Below are 15,051 nucleotides of genomic sequence, written 5' to 3'. Positions count from 1 at the left end.
AGGAACCACGACGCGGAGGACGACTTCATTTTTCAACAGCGCCTCCCCGCATTGTCAGCCTTCAAGGCGGAAGGCGGGGACTGGGGCCAATTTCAGCGCAGGTTTTTGGCGCATCAGGAGATGTCTGCCTGGTCCGATGCTACGGCGCTGCGGGCACTGCCTGCCATGTTGGACGACAACGCGCTCGCGGCCTTCATGTCTGCTCGGAGGTCGGACCGCTCCACGCTGAAGGCAGTGCTGGGTCTCATGGCCAAGGTCTACGGACCTCCCTCGGCGTGCCGCCATCATTTTTATGCGAGGCGGAAGGCGGACACGGAGACCGCGCTCGCCTATCGCACGGCGTTGCTGGCTCTCGCCGATGCTGCATTCCCTCGGATGGACGAGGAGGGCCAGGATGCGATGGTTTTGGAGCAGCTGCTTAAGTTGGCGCAGGACCTGGGGGTCCCCATCAACACGGCCGACGAGATCGACATTTCTTCCTTACGGGTCGCTACGAGTAAACAAGCGCACGAGGTCCTTCAACGCAAACAGGGGATCGTCTGCAACGCTGCCGTGGCCTCAGCTCCGGGTCCGGTGATCACCGAACCCCAAGTCGTCGGTCCGCGAGAGGAGGCGTTCGCCGCGGAACGACCAGGGGACTGGAGGTCGGGGGGTCGGTCGCCTCTGCGATCGGCCCGCAAGCTGGAGCAACCGAGATCACCGACGACCCTCATCACGTGCTATAACTGCGGCCTCCGGGGCCACGTGGCGTCCGGTTGCCGCGCTCCCCGTCAGCGCGCCATGGGATCTCGGCTGGACGACGACCAAGGCCCCAAGGCAAGTCGCGGCACCTCACACGCTCAGCCCACACACTCGACACGCATGGGCCGTCGCGGGGCGACAGAGGAGGGCCGGTTAGGCTTCGGGGATTCGGTTCGGCGAGGGGGTTTCGGCCGGGACCGGGGAGACATTAAATGGTCGGAGTTGGGGCACAGAATTGTGGCTGCTTCAGCGGGTTCATCCGTCGTCGCGGGTTCTATTGATGGGGTCGAGGTCAGGGTATTGGTGGACACGGGGGCATCGGCGACTATTATGTCGGACCTCATTTATAACATTCTCCCCGTACAATGCCGTCCGCTGCTCCCAGTGGATGTGCCATTTTTCGCCGCAAATGGGGGATCGTTGGGCATTATCGGTCAGATTAGGGCGTCCATTTGCATTGGAGATATCAAATTGTCGGGACCCGTTTTCGTTTCGTCTTCTTTGGCGGTTCCTTGTCTATTGGGCACTGATTTTTTGGCTAAGATGCCCATTAAAATTCTAATCGATCAGCGTTGCATTGAACTACCATCGGGTCGCCGTATTTCATTTTTGACGAACCCTACTGAGATTCGGACGGCGTGCGCCACGATACAAGCGTTGGCGACGCAGACCGTGCACGTGCCCCCGGGTTCACAGATGCTAATTCCCCTCCGGTTGCGGAAACCATGGGTGGAGGGGACTTTGGAACAAGGCATGCTTTTGGGTCCTTCTAACAGGGCTGTCGGGGGGGTCGATTTGTCGGTGGCTCACACTTTGGTTCGGGCGGACAAGGATCCGTTTGTAATGGTTTTAAACGCTGGGTCGCGGCCAGCCGTCATTCAGCAGGGTACCGTGCTGGCTCACGCGGCGCGGGTTCCTGCGGAGGAGCGGCTGGTTGCGCACGTTGATCCGAGCCCCACACAAAACATTGAACCAAGGGAGGACCTTGAATGGGTCCATTCGCTGTGCGCAGGCTCGGACGATTTGTCAGGTGTGCAGTTGGGTGCGCTGCGCGAGTTACTCATGGAATTCTCTGATGTGTTCAGTAAACATAAATATGACATTGGGTGTACGGATTTGTTGCGCCACCACATTGACACGGGCGATGCGGCGCCGGTCAGGCTAAATCCCTTCCGACTGAGTCCTGCTGAGAAGGTACATGTTCAGTCGGCCGTTAACTATATGCTTGAAGCCGACATTATTTCGCCTTCCTCCAGTCCTTGGGGAGCACCTATTGTGCTGGTTAAGAAGCAAGACGGGTCCTTGCGATTTTGCGTAGATTTCCGTCGCCTGAATAAGATCTCTGTGGCTGACGCGTATCCGCTCCCCAGGATGGACGAGTCCCTCGATGCATTGTCTGGTGCGCGATATTTTTTGACTCTTGATTTATTATCGGGATTCTGGCAGTTGCCACTCGACGAAGAGTCTAAACCTAAGACAGCATTTCGGACTCCAGGGGGCTTGTTCCAGTTTAACCGGTTACCCATGGGACTTCACTCCTCTCCAGCGACGTTTCAGCGTCTTATGGAGTTGGTTTTGTTGGGCTTGCAATGGGAGACGTGCTTGATTTACCTTGACGATGTCATTGTTTTCAGTAGAACATTTGCGGAACACCTCCAGCGATTGAGAGGGGTGTTCTTGCGAATGCGATCGGCTAAATTGAAATTTAAACCGGCCAAATGCCACCTTTTTCGTAAGTCCGTTAGATACTTGGGTCACATTGTCGACTCTTCGGGGATCTCTACCGATCCCGCGAAGACGGACTGTGTCAGTTCATGGCCGACACCCACGTCAGTTGCAGACGTGCGCAGTTTCATCGGTTTTGCTTCGTATTACCGCCGATTCGTTGAGCACTTCGCCACTATTGCAAAACCCTTGCACGCTCTAACGGCGAAAGGTGTGAAGTTCCGATGGGGACCGGAGGAGGAGGCCGCGTTCTGCTCCCTCCGGGACGCCTTGGTGGGTGCCCCACCTTTGCGTTATCCGGATTTTGCGAGTCCCTTCGTGCTAGATACGGATGCTAGCAACACGGGCATTGGGGGGGTACTGTCCCAGGTCGTTGGGGGAGTCGAGAGGGTGGTCGCTTATGGTAGCAGGGTGTTGTCTCCGGCGGAGCAGCGCTACTGCGTCACCCGTCGTGAACTGCTCGCCATTGTATTTTTCGTACAACAGTTCAGACCGTATCTCTATGGTCGTCACTTTATGGTCCGGACGGATCACGCGGCGCTACAGTATTCGTTGAGGGTCGCCCAGCCCTCGGGCCAATTGTCACGGTGGTTGGAAGTCCTCCAAGACTATCAGTTCACGACCACGTACCGTAAGGGGTTGCGACACACAAATGCCGATGCCCTGTCGCGATTGTTGCCTTGTCAGAAATGTGCGTGTCTATCGGGATCGGCGCGCTGTAAACCGCCGGTTGGGGAAGATAGGGGGGCATTGGTTGTGACCGCGGACACACCAATCGGGGATGTTCCCGCTACCTCTCAGGATCGGGACTCGCTGCTCTCACTGTCGCTGAGTGAGTGGGGCCGCCTCCAAATGGCGGACAGCTCCCTGCTAGCGTTGCGCCGCAGGGTGGGAGGTCCTAACGAGGACCAGGAGCGAACTGGCTCCTATGTACTTAAACAGGGCATGTTGATGAGATGGGACAGTTTGTCCCGGCGGCATGCACTGGTGGTGCCTTCTGCTGTGAGGGGGAAGGTTGTTTTGGCCGCACACGAACGCCTCTTGCATTTGGGGGTAAACAAAACGCTTGCCCTGCTTCAGCGTGATTATTATTGGCCGGGAATGGGGGGCGACGTGGTAAATATTCTGAAGGGATGCGTTGAGTGCGCCAGGCGGAAACCACCGCCCGTGGCAGCTAATCCACCGCTGCAATCCATTCAAGTCTCGCGCACTAACGAGCTTGTTGCGCTCGATATTCTGGGGCCCTTTCCAGTCACGCCTAGGGGTAATAAGTACCTGTTGGTGGGGGTCGAATATTTTACCCGGTGGCCTATGGCGTGGCCACTCGCCAACCAGTCGGCGGCGGCTGTGACGGAAGCCTTTGTCCAGGGCTACGTCCTGGACAAGGGGGCTCCCGAACGCCTGCTGACCGACCAAGGGAAAACATTTTCAAGTAAATTGCTGCAAGAGGTGTGCGATCTGTTGGGCACTAAGAAGGTGCGTACTTCCCCGTACCGCCCGCAGCCGGACGGGATGGTGGAGAGACTCCACAAGACCTTGACTTCTATGCTGTGCCAGCGGGTGTTTGAGGCACATGTTGATTGGGACCTGCAGGTCCCGGGGGTCCTCGCCGCGTATAGAATGGCCCCCCATGCAGCCACGGGGTTTTCCCCATTCTATCTGATGTACGGTCGGGAAGCCGACCCACCAATGGAAACGCAGCTTGGCCTGTCCGCACCACGACCTAATTCTAAATTGGCAGAACATATTAAATTTAATATTCATAAGCTGACAGAGGCGAGGGAGGCCGCACGGCTTAATTCGCGGGCTCGCCAAATTGCTAACGAGCGGTTGCGTGCACGAAAGGTGTCCGTGCACGACTGGAGACCGGGTGACAGGGCCTGGCTGCATTGCCCTCAGGCGCCTTTGGCTACGTCGCCTAAGTTGTTGAAGCCATGGCGGGGACCCGTGGAGGTCGTGCGTGTTGCACGCCCCCAGTGCGTTCAGATAAAATGGGGAAAGCGACGGTGGTACGTCCACCCCTCCCGACTGAAACCGTTCTCGCCTCCATATGGCCTCCCCTTGTGTCGTGAGGGCCGAGCATGTGACGTGACCGACGACCCAAAGGGGAAAATGTCCTTGCCTGATCCTCACATGCTTCCGCCTGATCTCCTCCCAGGTCTCTCGGAACTGACAGCTGCCGACCACCGGCGGCCGGATCTTCGCGGCGGGGCCGGTCCTTTCAGGCCCGACCCACGCCGTCTAGAGCAGCCGGAACCACCGGACGGTCGTCAGCGTCCCGTCCCATATGACGGACCGGCCAGACAGACTCGCGCCAAGTCGCGCTACTTTTCATGACCTACCATGTGAGGAGTCGAGGAAGTTGGAGCGCCTCGTCGCTGCGGTAGTCACGGGGACGCCGGGCGCGTTCATTTTCTGGAAATCACTTTTATTATGTTGTTCGTCGGGCTGTATATAGCTTTTTATAAGGTGTTGTGTGTTATTGTTGACTTTTCTTGTGTTAATTGTCAAATTGTACATAGGTTGCTGTTGTGTTGTTGTTGTGTTACGGGGCACACTGGGGGGGTGGGGGTTTTGTTGTGTTAACGGTGTGTGAGGTTGTTGGTTAGCAGCCGGGACGGCTGCGAGCTATGTGGGGGGGGGGTGATGTAGTGGCGATACGCGCTGGGGTAGCGATCAGGTGCCAGCGCGTCGGGATTGGATGTGTGTGTGGTGACGCGCGCTGACGGTGAGGGATCAGGGGTCAGCGCGGGATCGTGTGTTGTGTGGTGCTGATTGGCTGGGTGCCGGTGACGCGCTGGTGTGGGAGTGATCGGGTGGCAGCGCGACGTGATTGGGTGATGAGTGGAAACACGCGCTGGGGGAAAGCGGATCGTAGAGATAGCACGTCGTGATTGGTTCACTAAGGAGCGATGCTTACATCGAGGTCCGCATCCGCTCCGTTTCCCGGGAGGAGGGACTATATAAGGTGATGCGCAGAGGCGCACGGGGGGAGTGTAACCAGCGAAGACTGAAGACGGAGAGGAAGAGACAGGGCCCTGCGGTACCCAGTCCCGCTGTCCTGTGAGGACCCGGACTCTGTGTAACCCAGAGGCGGAGTGTAGGGTGAGCATGCAGTGTCAGCATGCGGAGTGTGTAGCCAGAGAGCTAGAGTCTACACGAGACGAGTGATGTGTGTAGCCAGAGAGCTAGAGTCTACACGAGACGAGTGACGTGTGTAGCCAGAGAGTTAGAGTCTACACGAGACGAGTGGAGTGTGTAGCCAGAGGCATAGGGTCTACACGAGACGAGTGATGGGTGTAGCCAGAGGCCTAGAGTCTACACGAGTTAAGTAAAGAGTGTAGCCAGAGGCAGAGAGTCTACACGAGTTAAGTAAAGTGTGTCGTCGGAAGAATAGAGACCACACGTTGTATTGTGACAAGTCAAGATTTAATAAAAAGGTGTGTTACCCGTCAAGAAGTTTCCTGCCGTCATTTCCGATACTTCACATGTACCTGTTGGAAGTTGATGAATGTGATTACTCTCATCGAGAACGACCCATGCTTATAATGTTTTATAACCGTATTGTAATTATACCAGAAATATCGTAGCGTATTTGAGTGATTGCTATTAAACAAATTGTATTATTTCTGTTTGTCTTTTAGGCAGTTCTGACATGACCTTACCTGTGGGTGACATCATGCAGCATGTGAATGTGAAAAGCCTGTCGTGAGTGGTGCTCTGGGAAAGGAGACTCACATTGAAGAAGTGGTGCTAAACTAACAGAAAACCATCTTTCATACACATTCATTATATCGTTTAAGTATATTGTACTCCAATGTTGATCGTATATATTTCAAATCATGTATATTGATGTCATTACAGTTTGCATCCCATTAGGCATCAAAAAACAGAAATATAATATCAATGTTTGTTCCCGATAACGATTTGAATTCCTTCATTGCTTGCACTCAACTTTTGCACAAGTACCGTACTCACTGCACATACCGCGCCATCGTGCACTCACTCTCACCTGCCTCTCCCCTCTCCACTCCCAAAGCCGTGGCGACTACTTCGGTCCCCTAGGCCTCCTCAGCCAGTGTACTTAGGCCGTGGTGGCGAGATGTTAACTGCCTCGCCTGGTATACAGGAGGTCGTGGATGAATCCCGACCCTGACGCCTGCTGTATATTTGCAGTTTGCATGTCTCTCTCCCTGTGGTCGCGTGGATTTTTCTTCGGGTCCTCTGGTTTTTCCCTTCACATTTAGAATCAACAAGCGTTCAGAGTATTTAGCTGCTATACATTTCCACGTGACAAGCCACTTAGTTTAGCTATCATTTGTGGCCAGGGCACTTTTGAAATAGAGCAATGTAGCTCAGTGGGCCTTACCTGGTCAAATACAAAATAGTTTAGTTTACGAGCTCCCTGTCCGAGTATGGTGCTAAACACTTACCTGCCGCAGGCTTTACCACGTGTTTGGACACCGTTCTCAGTCGGGGCGAGTGCAGCAAAGTACAACGTTGTGTCAGGCGTCCCTCGCGTAACGCGTTTGCTCCCCCCCCCTCCATAGCGCGAATTCACAGTTATGTGATTCATATTTAAGGGACAAACTTCACGCTTACGCTATGCGTTTTACAGTCACAAAAGTAAAATAAAACATAAAAAAAATTCTAATGAAAGTTCTAAGTTAAAAACTGTCGGAAAGACAGCGTCCCAATGAACACCGCTAAGCTTGGCAGCGTATTTTTAATATGGGTGGGAGGAGCAGAGCGCCTTGACAATGGAGTTTACATATCAACAGCTGAGCTATTAACATTAAGTAACTGGGTATACACTACACCTGAGGACGGATGCTTATTGTTGTGGCCGAAACGTCGTGATAATTTTATTGTATTATTTTATTATTTCCCTTCTACGTGACTTTACCGAAAGAACCAATAATATGAATCCCTGCAGTCACGAAAGCTTTAAATCGAAATAAAAAAACGAATATTTCGCAGGTTAACCATCCAAAATCTCAATCTGATGGCTTAGCCATTTTAGATCTGAGTAGAAGCAGCCCACGGAAGCGTTGAAAAAGCCCTGAAGTTACTCCTTATTAAGTAATATTTGTAAGTATTACTCTTTAGAACCTTAATTAGTATTTGTCATTAAACTCCTTTTTAAGCAATTGCTGTATTGTTAGTAATATTAAGTACTAAATTTATACCTATTTTATAAAACCATGGCTAAAATAATTAAATGAAGCTTACATTTTCTTCGGTAACGCACCTATCCATATAAATAGGTTTTGTACAGCGCGCTTCGGCTTAGGCGCTGTTTTTCAGGAACGCACGTCGCGCGTTATGCGAGGACGCCTGTTAATGCACGCTGCCCGCCTTCACCGACCCACGCTGATCAACGTTGTGAAGTGTGGCCAATCCGCATGGCGTGGGGAATCACTCATCCAGCAGTGGATTGAGAAAATCACAGTCCTGCACGTGAGGGTGCCTATATGTTTAGGATGAGATGTGATGTAACGCGAGTCGCTTATTGTATGTTCGTAAAGCGCTCTGAGATGCCCCGGTGTGAAGGAGGGCGCTGTGTAAAAAAAAAATCGCGACACAAATCGGACATCACATATACACACACCACACAAACACAACTTACAAACCCACAGACGCAGACAAACCGCTTTACACCAGTCACAAGCACACAAGAACTTACAGCTCTTATCTTGCCAATGCACGGTGCTCGTCGTGCGGTCTTGGGGGCGAGTGCTCGTGCCCTGGCATCTTAAATCTAGAAGGTAAGATGTGACGCGAGTTGAAGGATATACGGTGCCAAGGCGTGAGTGGAATAAAGACGGGGTTACGTCTTCGAGGCAAGGTGACGCTGGACGGTGCAAACGTGTAGCGGCCTCGGTGAAATGGACACAGGTAAAAAAAAATCGATGCCTCCCACAGTCAACTGACAACCCGTCCATGCCTCTGTTCAAGTCCATGCTCAGGAGCCTTGACTTATGGCAAACTGTATTCCCATATATTGTCTTATATGCTGCTCATACTGCATTTCAGCCTCGCCTTATCCTGGTCAAATACCCCCCTTATTATTATGGGGGTATCCCAACCTTTGCATTCTTTCCAGTGTACTGCTCCGATAAAACGTCTTGAGAGCAAATCGACCAAATCACTCTGAATGAAGATGACCTTTTCAGATCTCGGAACCTGATTGGTACTTGGATGGGAAACTGCCTGCGAATACGAGGTGTTATATGCTTTTTACGGATATGTGTGGGTTTTCTCCAGGTACTTTGGTTTTTCTCCCACATGCTGCGCATAATCCCACTCGTTAAGAGAATTGATGAATGCAAGACTGAATAAAGATTAGTGGCTTAATGAGGCTTTCCTGGGAAAATAAAGGGAAAAATATTAGATAAGGGCTAGCTTCAGTCTCGCATGAGAAAACCTTGCATACTTAAAGGAAAAGCCCCAATGCCAGCACGTGTTATAACTTATATTATTATGAAGCTTGTTTACCCAGGAAAGCCTCATTAAGTCTCAACACTTAATTAGGAAGGAGGCAAAGTTATGTTTAATCCCATTGAGTAATTTGCAGGTACATTTTCAGTCTTTGGATATTTGCCCAATACCAGATACATTGTATGAGTTTTTTGCTATGGAAGGGAACTAACTGGAGACCCTGGAGGAAGCCCCATGCAGAACAGGGGGGGGGGGAACATACAACCTCCACATAGAAAGGTGCCGGATTTGTGAATCAAACCCAGGCGCTTGTTGATGTGAGGCACGCGTGCCATCACCGCGCCATCCTGCCACATATCACACTTGAGACAGAGGCCAGTGAACCCTATTGACTGTGCAAGTGTTTCTGCTTTAGCAACATTTATTCATTATTAAAATAATAAATACAATTTAATAAATATCCACGCAAGTATGTCTCGTCTGAATATGCATCTTACGGTGTTTCAGTTAAAACCGCATTTTTTCTCCTTCCTCTGCACCTCCGATTAGCATGGTTGGCTACGTACGGTGGTAAAGAAGTTCTACAAATATGTGTAGTGTCGTAGGTCTCTTCTACTCGAGGCTTTGTGTAGGCCTCGGCAAGGTAAGGTAATTTACCCTTTTTATCGAGTAAAAGGGTAAAGGTAAAGGGTAACGATGTCTACATGCCAAGGGGTAAGGTAAAGGGTAGGGTAAAGGTAGCTCGGAAGAATTACCCGGTAGGGTAAAGATAGCGCAAAGTATTACCCGGTAAATACGGCACCTTGTTTACCGCTAAAAGCTCCGTCGCGCAGTCCGTGGCCTCCATATAATAAGTAATATTAAAACAAACGTTATTAAAAACACACTTTTATGAAATGTACGAGTAATGGCAGAACTCCACGACTCCAGGAAGTGGCCCCGAAGCTTTCCATAACGTCAGGGACCGTGGTGATTTACAGCCAACGTCAGTTGAGCGTGGACAATTAGACCCAAGCCGAAACATAACATATAACAAAGATTGTTTAAAAAGCTATAGATTTTTTTTATGGTAGAATATAAAATTGTCATCAGTATGACCTAAGTATACCAAGTTTGCAGTCGATACCACATTAGGAAGTGGGTTAAAATTGAGTTACAAGATTTGAGGATATAACAATAACGACAACGACAGACAGAGTGAGTTAAAAGAAAGCGTGTAAAATTGATATAATCGAGAGTATTCTATATGATTAAAGCGCTCTACCTAGCATTTACCGTTATAAACCTTGTTCATGTGTAGTAGTTCCCTAGTAATTACCCTGTAATCGGGTAATTTGTATGGGGTAAGGGTAAAAGGTAGGGTAAAGGTAAGCTCGTTGCTTTTTACCTTTTACCTTACCTGCTAAAGGGTAAAAGGTAGGGTAGAGTGATTGTATTGTGGTAAGGTAAAAGGTAGGGTAAAGGTAGGCTCGTTTTTACCTTTTAACTTTTACCTTGCCGATGCCTAGCTTTGTGTGTGCGGGCGGCGTGCGTTGCGCACACACTCAGTCAGAGACTAGGTAGTCGCAGGAGGCACTGTCCTTCCTTTTTATTGTTGTGTTCACGCCACCAACTCCGGCTCCCTCTCTCACGACCACGCTGCCGTACGACCCGGCCCAGACACGACCCTGTCCGCGTTGCACCGACGGCGTCGACCGAGACAGCCAACTACTGTTCGGCCGCGCAATGATCGGGTGAAGGCGGCAGCGATGAGGGCGGCAACGACGACAGCGACGAGACGAGTCCACTCCCAGAACCGGCAGCCCGAAGCTCTCGCTCTCACTGCTTATATTCCCCTTGGCGTGGCTTGGCTCCACCCTAGCCATGCCTCCCTTCTCTAACCCACCAGAGGGTTCCAGGGGCCTCCCCACGAGGTCTGCCTTGACCCTTGTCCCAGTTCCTCCACCCTGCCTGCACACCCGTGTATATGCTCAACTGCGTGTGCGCTAAGTGTCCACCTGCAGTTGCAGCTGCTGTACAACAGTCATGCGTACGTTCAAAGATCAATGGTCAATAATATCTCGCATTCAAACTATCCAGTAAGGTTCTCAAGGAAACACAAGAACAACGAATTGCCACGCACATCTGTTATAACAACATTGCTCAACGGGCAATAGTCACACAAACTCTCATACTCTTCATTTGTTAGGGAAGTTAGAACTGCCAAGGGATCACTTCCCCAGTTCAGATAAATTAGAAATAAAAATATTGGAGGCGTAGGAGTAAAACAAAGGATGTGTAATGTGAGGTTATATCCGGGTCGTTGACAGATTACAACTCATCACGACGATTGGCTCTGCCGGTCCTGGTTCATAGCCAATGGGGGGAAGCCTAGGGGCGTGGCCCTGACGTAATGGAAAGGTGACAGCTGGTTGTAGAGGATTGGTTTTGCTGGCTTTAGCCACAGCCAATGGGGAGACGAGTCAGGGGCGTGGTCCCGGGAGCCTCTGGAATATTCCATGGAGGCTAACCAGGATTGGTGGAAACGTACCACGTGACCCGGGTATTAAATATGGGTGGAGACGTACGACACGTGGTCAGAATGGGAACGAACAGAGGAAGGGGGCCACGCGGAAGCGGGGCTCCGGGTTGCCACGTGGCAGTGTGTGTCTCTCTCTATCTGTCTCTCTCACGCTGCCTGTCAGCAGCGTGAAGGAAAGCTGTAATGCAAGGTTGAATAAAAGACCGGATGCCAGAAGTCGCCTCAACGAGCTTTATTACATTGGTGTCAGAAGTGTCTCTTGAGACCGTTTGGACGATCCTTTAAGATGCCCAAGCACCTCAAGAAGAAGAACCCACTGGACCCTCCGGCGGAGGAAGAAGTTGAGGTGGACGAGGACGAGCTGCTGAGAGCTGCGGGTCCTCTACCTCCGGCTGCTGCTCTCCCCGACGCCGCTCATCGCCGACAGGCTGGAGAAGCGACGTCCTCAACTGCGGACGAGGGATGGCGACGACTGGCGGAGCAAATTGATTCGCTCCGTGCGATTTTGCTGAATCTGGTGACGGCGGTCGCATCCTCAGCGGCCCTCATGCGGCCACGTGGATTTCAACCAAGTGCAGATGACCAGGATTTTCAGCGGGAATTGACGTCCGCCATTGTTCCTGCCGCGCAGGGAGAGGCCTCAATCTTAGGCGGGGCTGCTGCGATGAAGCCGCGGGACGCCATCTTGGGAGGGGCTGCTACCACACGGCCGCCGGATGCCATCTTGGGCGGGGCTGCTGCGATGAAGACGCCGGACGCCATCTTGGGCGGGGCTGCTGCGATGAAGCCGCCGGACGCCATCTTGGGCGGGGTTGCTGCCACGCGGCCGCCAGACGCCATCTTGACGGAGCCGCGAAATATGCGGGAAGCAGGAAATAGAGACGCTCGAGGCGTCGAACATTCACCGCGGACATCGCCTTCCTCAAATCAAGGAATTTGTCGCCGGGGGCGATTGGAGTGCGTTCACGTGGCGGTTCGAGTCAGCCTTTCGATCCGTATGATGGATGGAGGCGGAGGCACTGGAGGCGCTGCCCACGCTGCTAGATGATGTCTCCCTGGCGGTCTTTCGATCCATCCCGGCGACCAAGAAGAAGACGCTTCGTGACGCTTTCACGGAAATGGCGGAGTTTTACGAACCGCCGATGGCGGCTACCAGGAAATTTGTCACGTCGCCGAGGACCAGAGGAATCGCCCTTGGCGTACCGAGGGGCGCTGTTAGCGCTTGCCATGGCCGCCTACCCCGACTCGTCAGCTGATCTCCTGGATCCTCTCATCCTTTCCAGAATGATTGAGCTGGCCCAGGAACTTAACATCTCGTTGCCGGTGTGCGGCCACGAACCGCTTACGTCGCGATGGGTGGCGCGCTGCTTGGACGCCAAGTTCAACCTAAAACGCTGGGATCAGATGGCGGCATGGACGGGGAATCCAGAAATAGACGGTCTACCGTTGGGGTGGTCACCACGTCGGCTCGTCCACGGCTCCAATGACTCCAGCGACGACGACGTGATGGCTGCTGTTCCTCGCTGGGTCCCGAAACGCCGGCTGCGCGAGCGGCGCGATGGGGCCAGACGACCACGTGCAGAGACCGGGACGAGCGACCGCCGGGCGACGGCGGCTACGTATTTTAAGTGTGGCCGACGAGGCCATTTCGCCCGGGATTGCCGCTGCCAACCTCTGACTTCTCAGCTCCCGACGGGCCGGCTTCCATCTCCTCCACCGGACGCGGATCCACGGCACCCTCGGGCAAGTCGGCACACATCAGATACCTGGCAGGTCTTGTCACATCACCCATCCACTCGCACACATGTTTGCACTCCGGACGGTAATTGTCGTGTACCTGTGTCGATGCCGCACTCTGCGACACAATGGAAAAAATTGGCCCGTAGGGTGGTGGCACCCCGTACCGTCGATGGCGTCGATGTTCGTATTTTGGTAGACACTGGCGCGTCTGCCACCATCATTTCCAATGTAATTTTTCATCTCCTGTCCATTCCTACGTCACGGATCCGACCGGTTAATGATGCGTGCGTTGCTGCTAATGGGGGTAGCATGGGTATTTTGGGGCAAGTTGATGTGCGCATTGCTATTGGGAATATCACCGCGGAGGGACCAGTGTTGATTTCTCGTTCACTGGCCGTCCCATGCCTATTGGGCACCGATTTCTTGCGCCGCATGCCAATTAAGATACTCGTCGACCAAGGTTGCTTAGAAATGCCAGGGGGCCGTAGGATGTCGTTCCTGCCTTCCCTGCTGGAACGTTCGCCCCCGGGTAACGCGGTTAACGCGATTGTTGCTGCCACGGTGGAGGTGCCGTCGGGCTCGCAAATGCTTGTTCCGCTGCATTACCGAAAGCGTTTGGATGCTGCGGAGGGTGCGACGGGTGTGCTGTTGTCCCCGTCGAATTCGGTGGCAAGATCCTTTTCTCTAGTAGCGGCTCAAACTATCGTTCGGCCTGGTCAGGCCCCGTTTATACAAGTGTTAAATGGGGGCCCGAACCGGGTCGTCGTCCCGGCTGGATCGGTATTGGCTCACGCCACTACCAACTTCATCAGCTTTGAGGGGGAACCAACCACTAAAATGGCCGCTGGCGGGCCATGATACGATCGTTCACACGATCGATGGATGGCGGAATTGTGCGGGGAAAACACATCTTTGTCGCACACGCAAAGGAGCGCCTTGCAATCATTATTGTCGGAGTACTCTGACGTTTTCAGTAAAAACGAATTGGATCTGGGCCATACCTCGCTCTTGTCGCACCACATTGACACCGGTGCGGCGGGACCGATTTGTATGCACCCGTATCGCATGAGCCCTGCTAAAAGGGAACACGTGCACGGCGTTGTGGACGACATGTTGGCGGCCGATATAATTTCGCCGTCCAACAGTACTTGGGGCGCGCCGGTGGTGCTGGTTAAGAAAAAGGATGGTGGAACGAGGTTTTGTGTAGATTTCCGCAGATTTAATAAGATATCCGTGGCAGACGCATACCCCTTGCCACGGATGGACGACTCATTGGACGCTTTGTCAGGGGCAAATTTTTTCTCCACCCTCGACCTGTCGTCTGGGTTTTGGCAGCTTCCCCTCGATGACGCGTCCAAACCTAAAACGGCGTTCCGCACGCCACAAGGCCTCTTTGAGTTTAACCGCTTACCTATGGGCTTGAATGCGGCACCGGCGACGTTCCAACGTTTGATGAAACTGGTACTAGCGGGGCTGCAGTGGGAAACATGCCTCATATATTTGGACGATATCATCGTATTCAGCCGCACGTTCGAAGAACACCTCCAACGCCTGGAGACTGCCTTTCAGAGGATGCGCTCGGCTGACCTAAAATTTAAACCGAAAAAGTGCCATCTTTTGCAACGGTCTGTCCGATTCTTGGGTCACATCGTCAGCTCGGACGGTGTGTCCACGGACCCTCAGAAAACGGCGTGTGTCCGAGAGTGGCCCATGCCCACTTCGGTGGGCGACGTACGGCGGTTTATTGGGTTCGCATCCTACTATCGCCGTTTCGTTAAGAACTTCGCGATGCTGGCTAAGCCACTGCATGTTTTGACGGGGAAAAAACAGAGATTTAAATGGGGGCCGGAAGAGGAGCGCTCTTTTCAATCTCTTCGGGATCA

At 52.7% G+C, this 15,051-nt stretch overlaps 1 protein-coding gene across 2 annotated transcripts in view; it reads left to right on the top strand.

The window, feature by feature from the left end:
* Nucleotides 1–9,379, top strand: part of LOC144729940 (collagen alpha-3(VI) chain-like) — a 32,230-nt gene extending 22,851 nt beyond the window's left edge. For both annotated transcript variants that reach the window (XM_078610380.1, XM_078610372.1), the window contains exon 10: nucleotides 6,111–9,379. In XM_078610380.1, the coding sequence (XP_078466506.1) occupies nucleotides 6,111–6,178 (68 nt within the window). In that variant the 3' untranslated portion in view covers nucleotides 6,179–9,379. The remainder of the gene's footprint in view (nucleotides 1–6,110) is intronic.
* The last annotated feature ends 5,672 nt before the right edge of the window (nucleotides 9,380–15,051 follow it).

Source organism: Lampetra planeri, chromosome 2 (assembly GCF_965212315.1).
Source record: "Lampetra planeri chromosome 2, kcLamPlan1.2.h2, whole genome shotgun sequence".
In the NCBI taxonomy this organism is placed as follows: domain Eukaryota; kingdom Metazoa; phylum Chordata; class Hyperoartia; order Petromyzontiformes; family Petromyzontidae; genus Lampetra; species Lampetra planeri.
The sequence above is the reverse complement of the archived record's forward strand: the minus strand, read 5'-3'. Positions and strand labels throughout refer to the sequence as shown.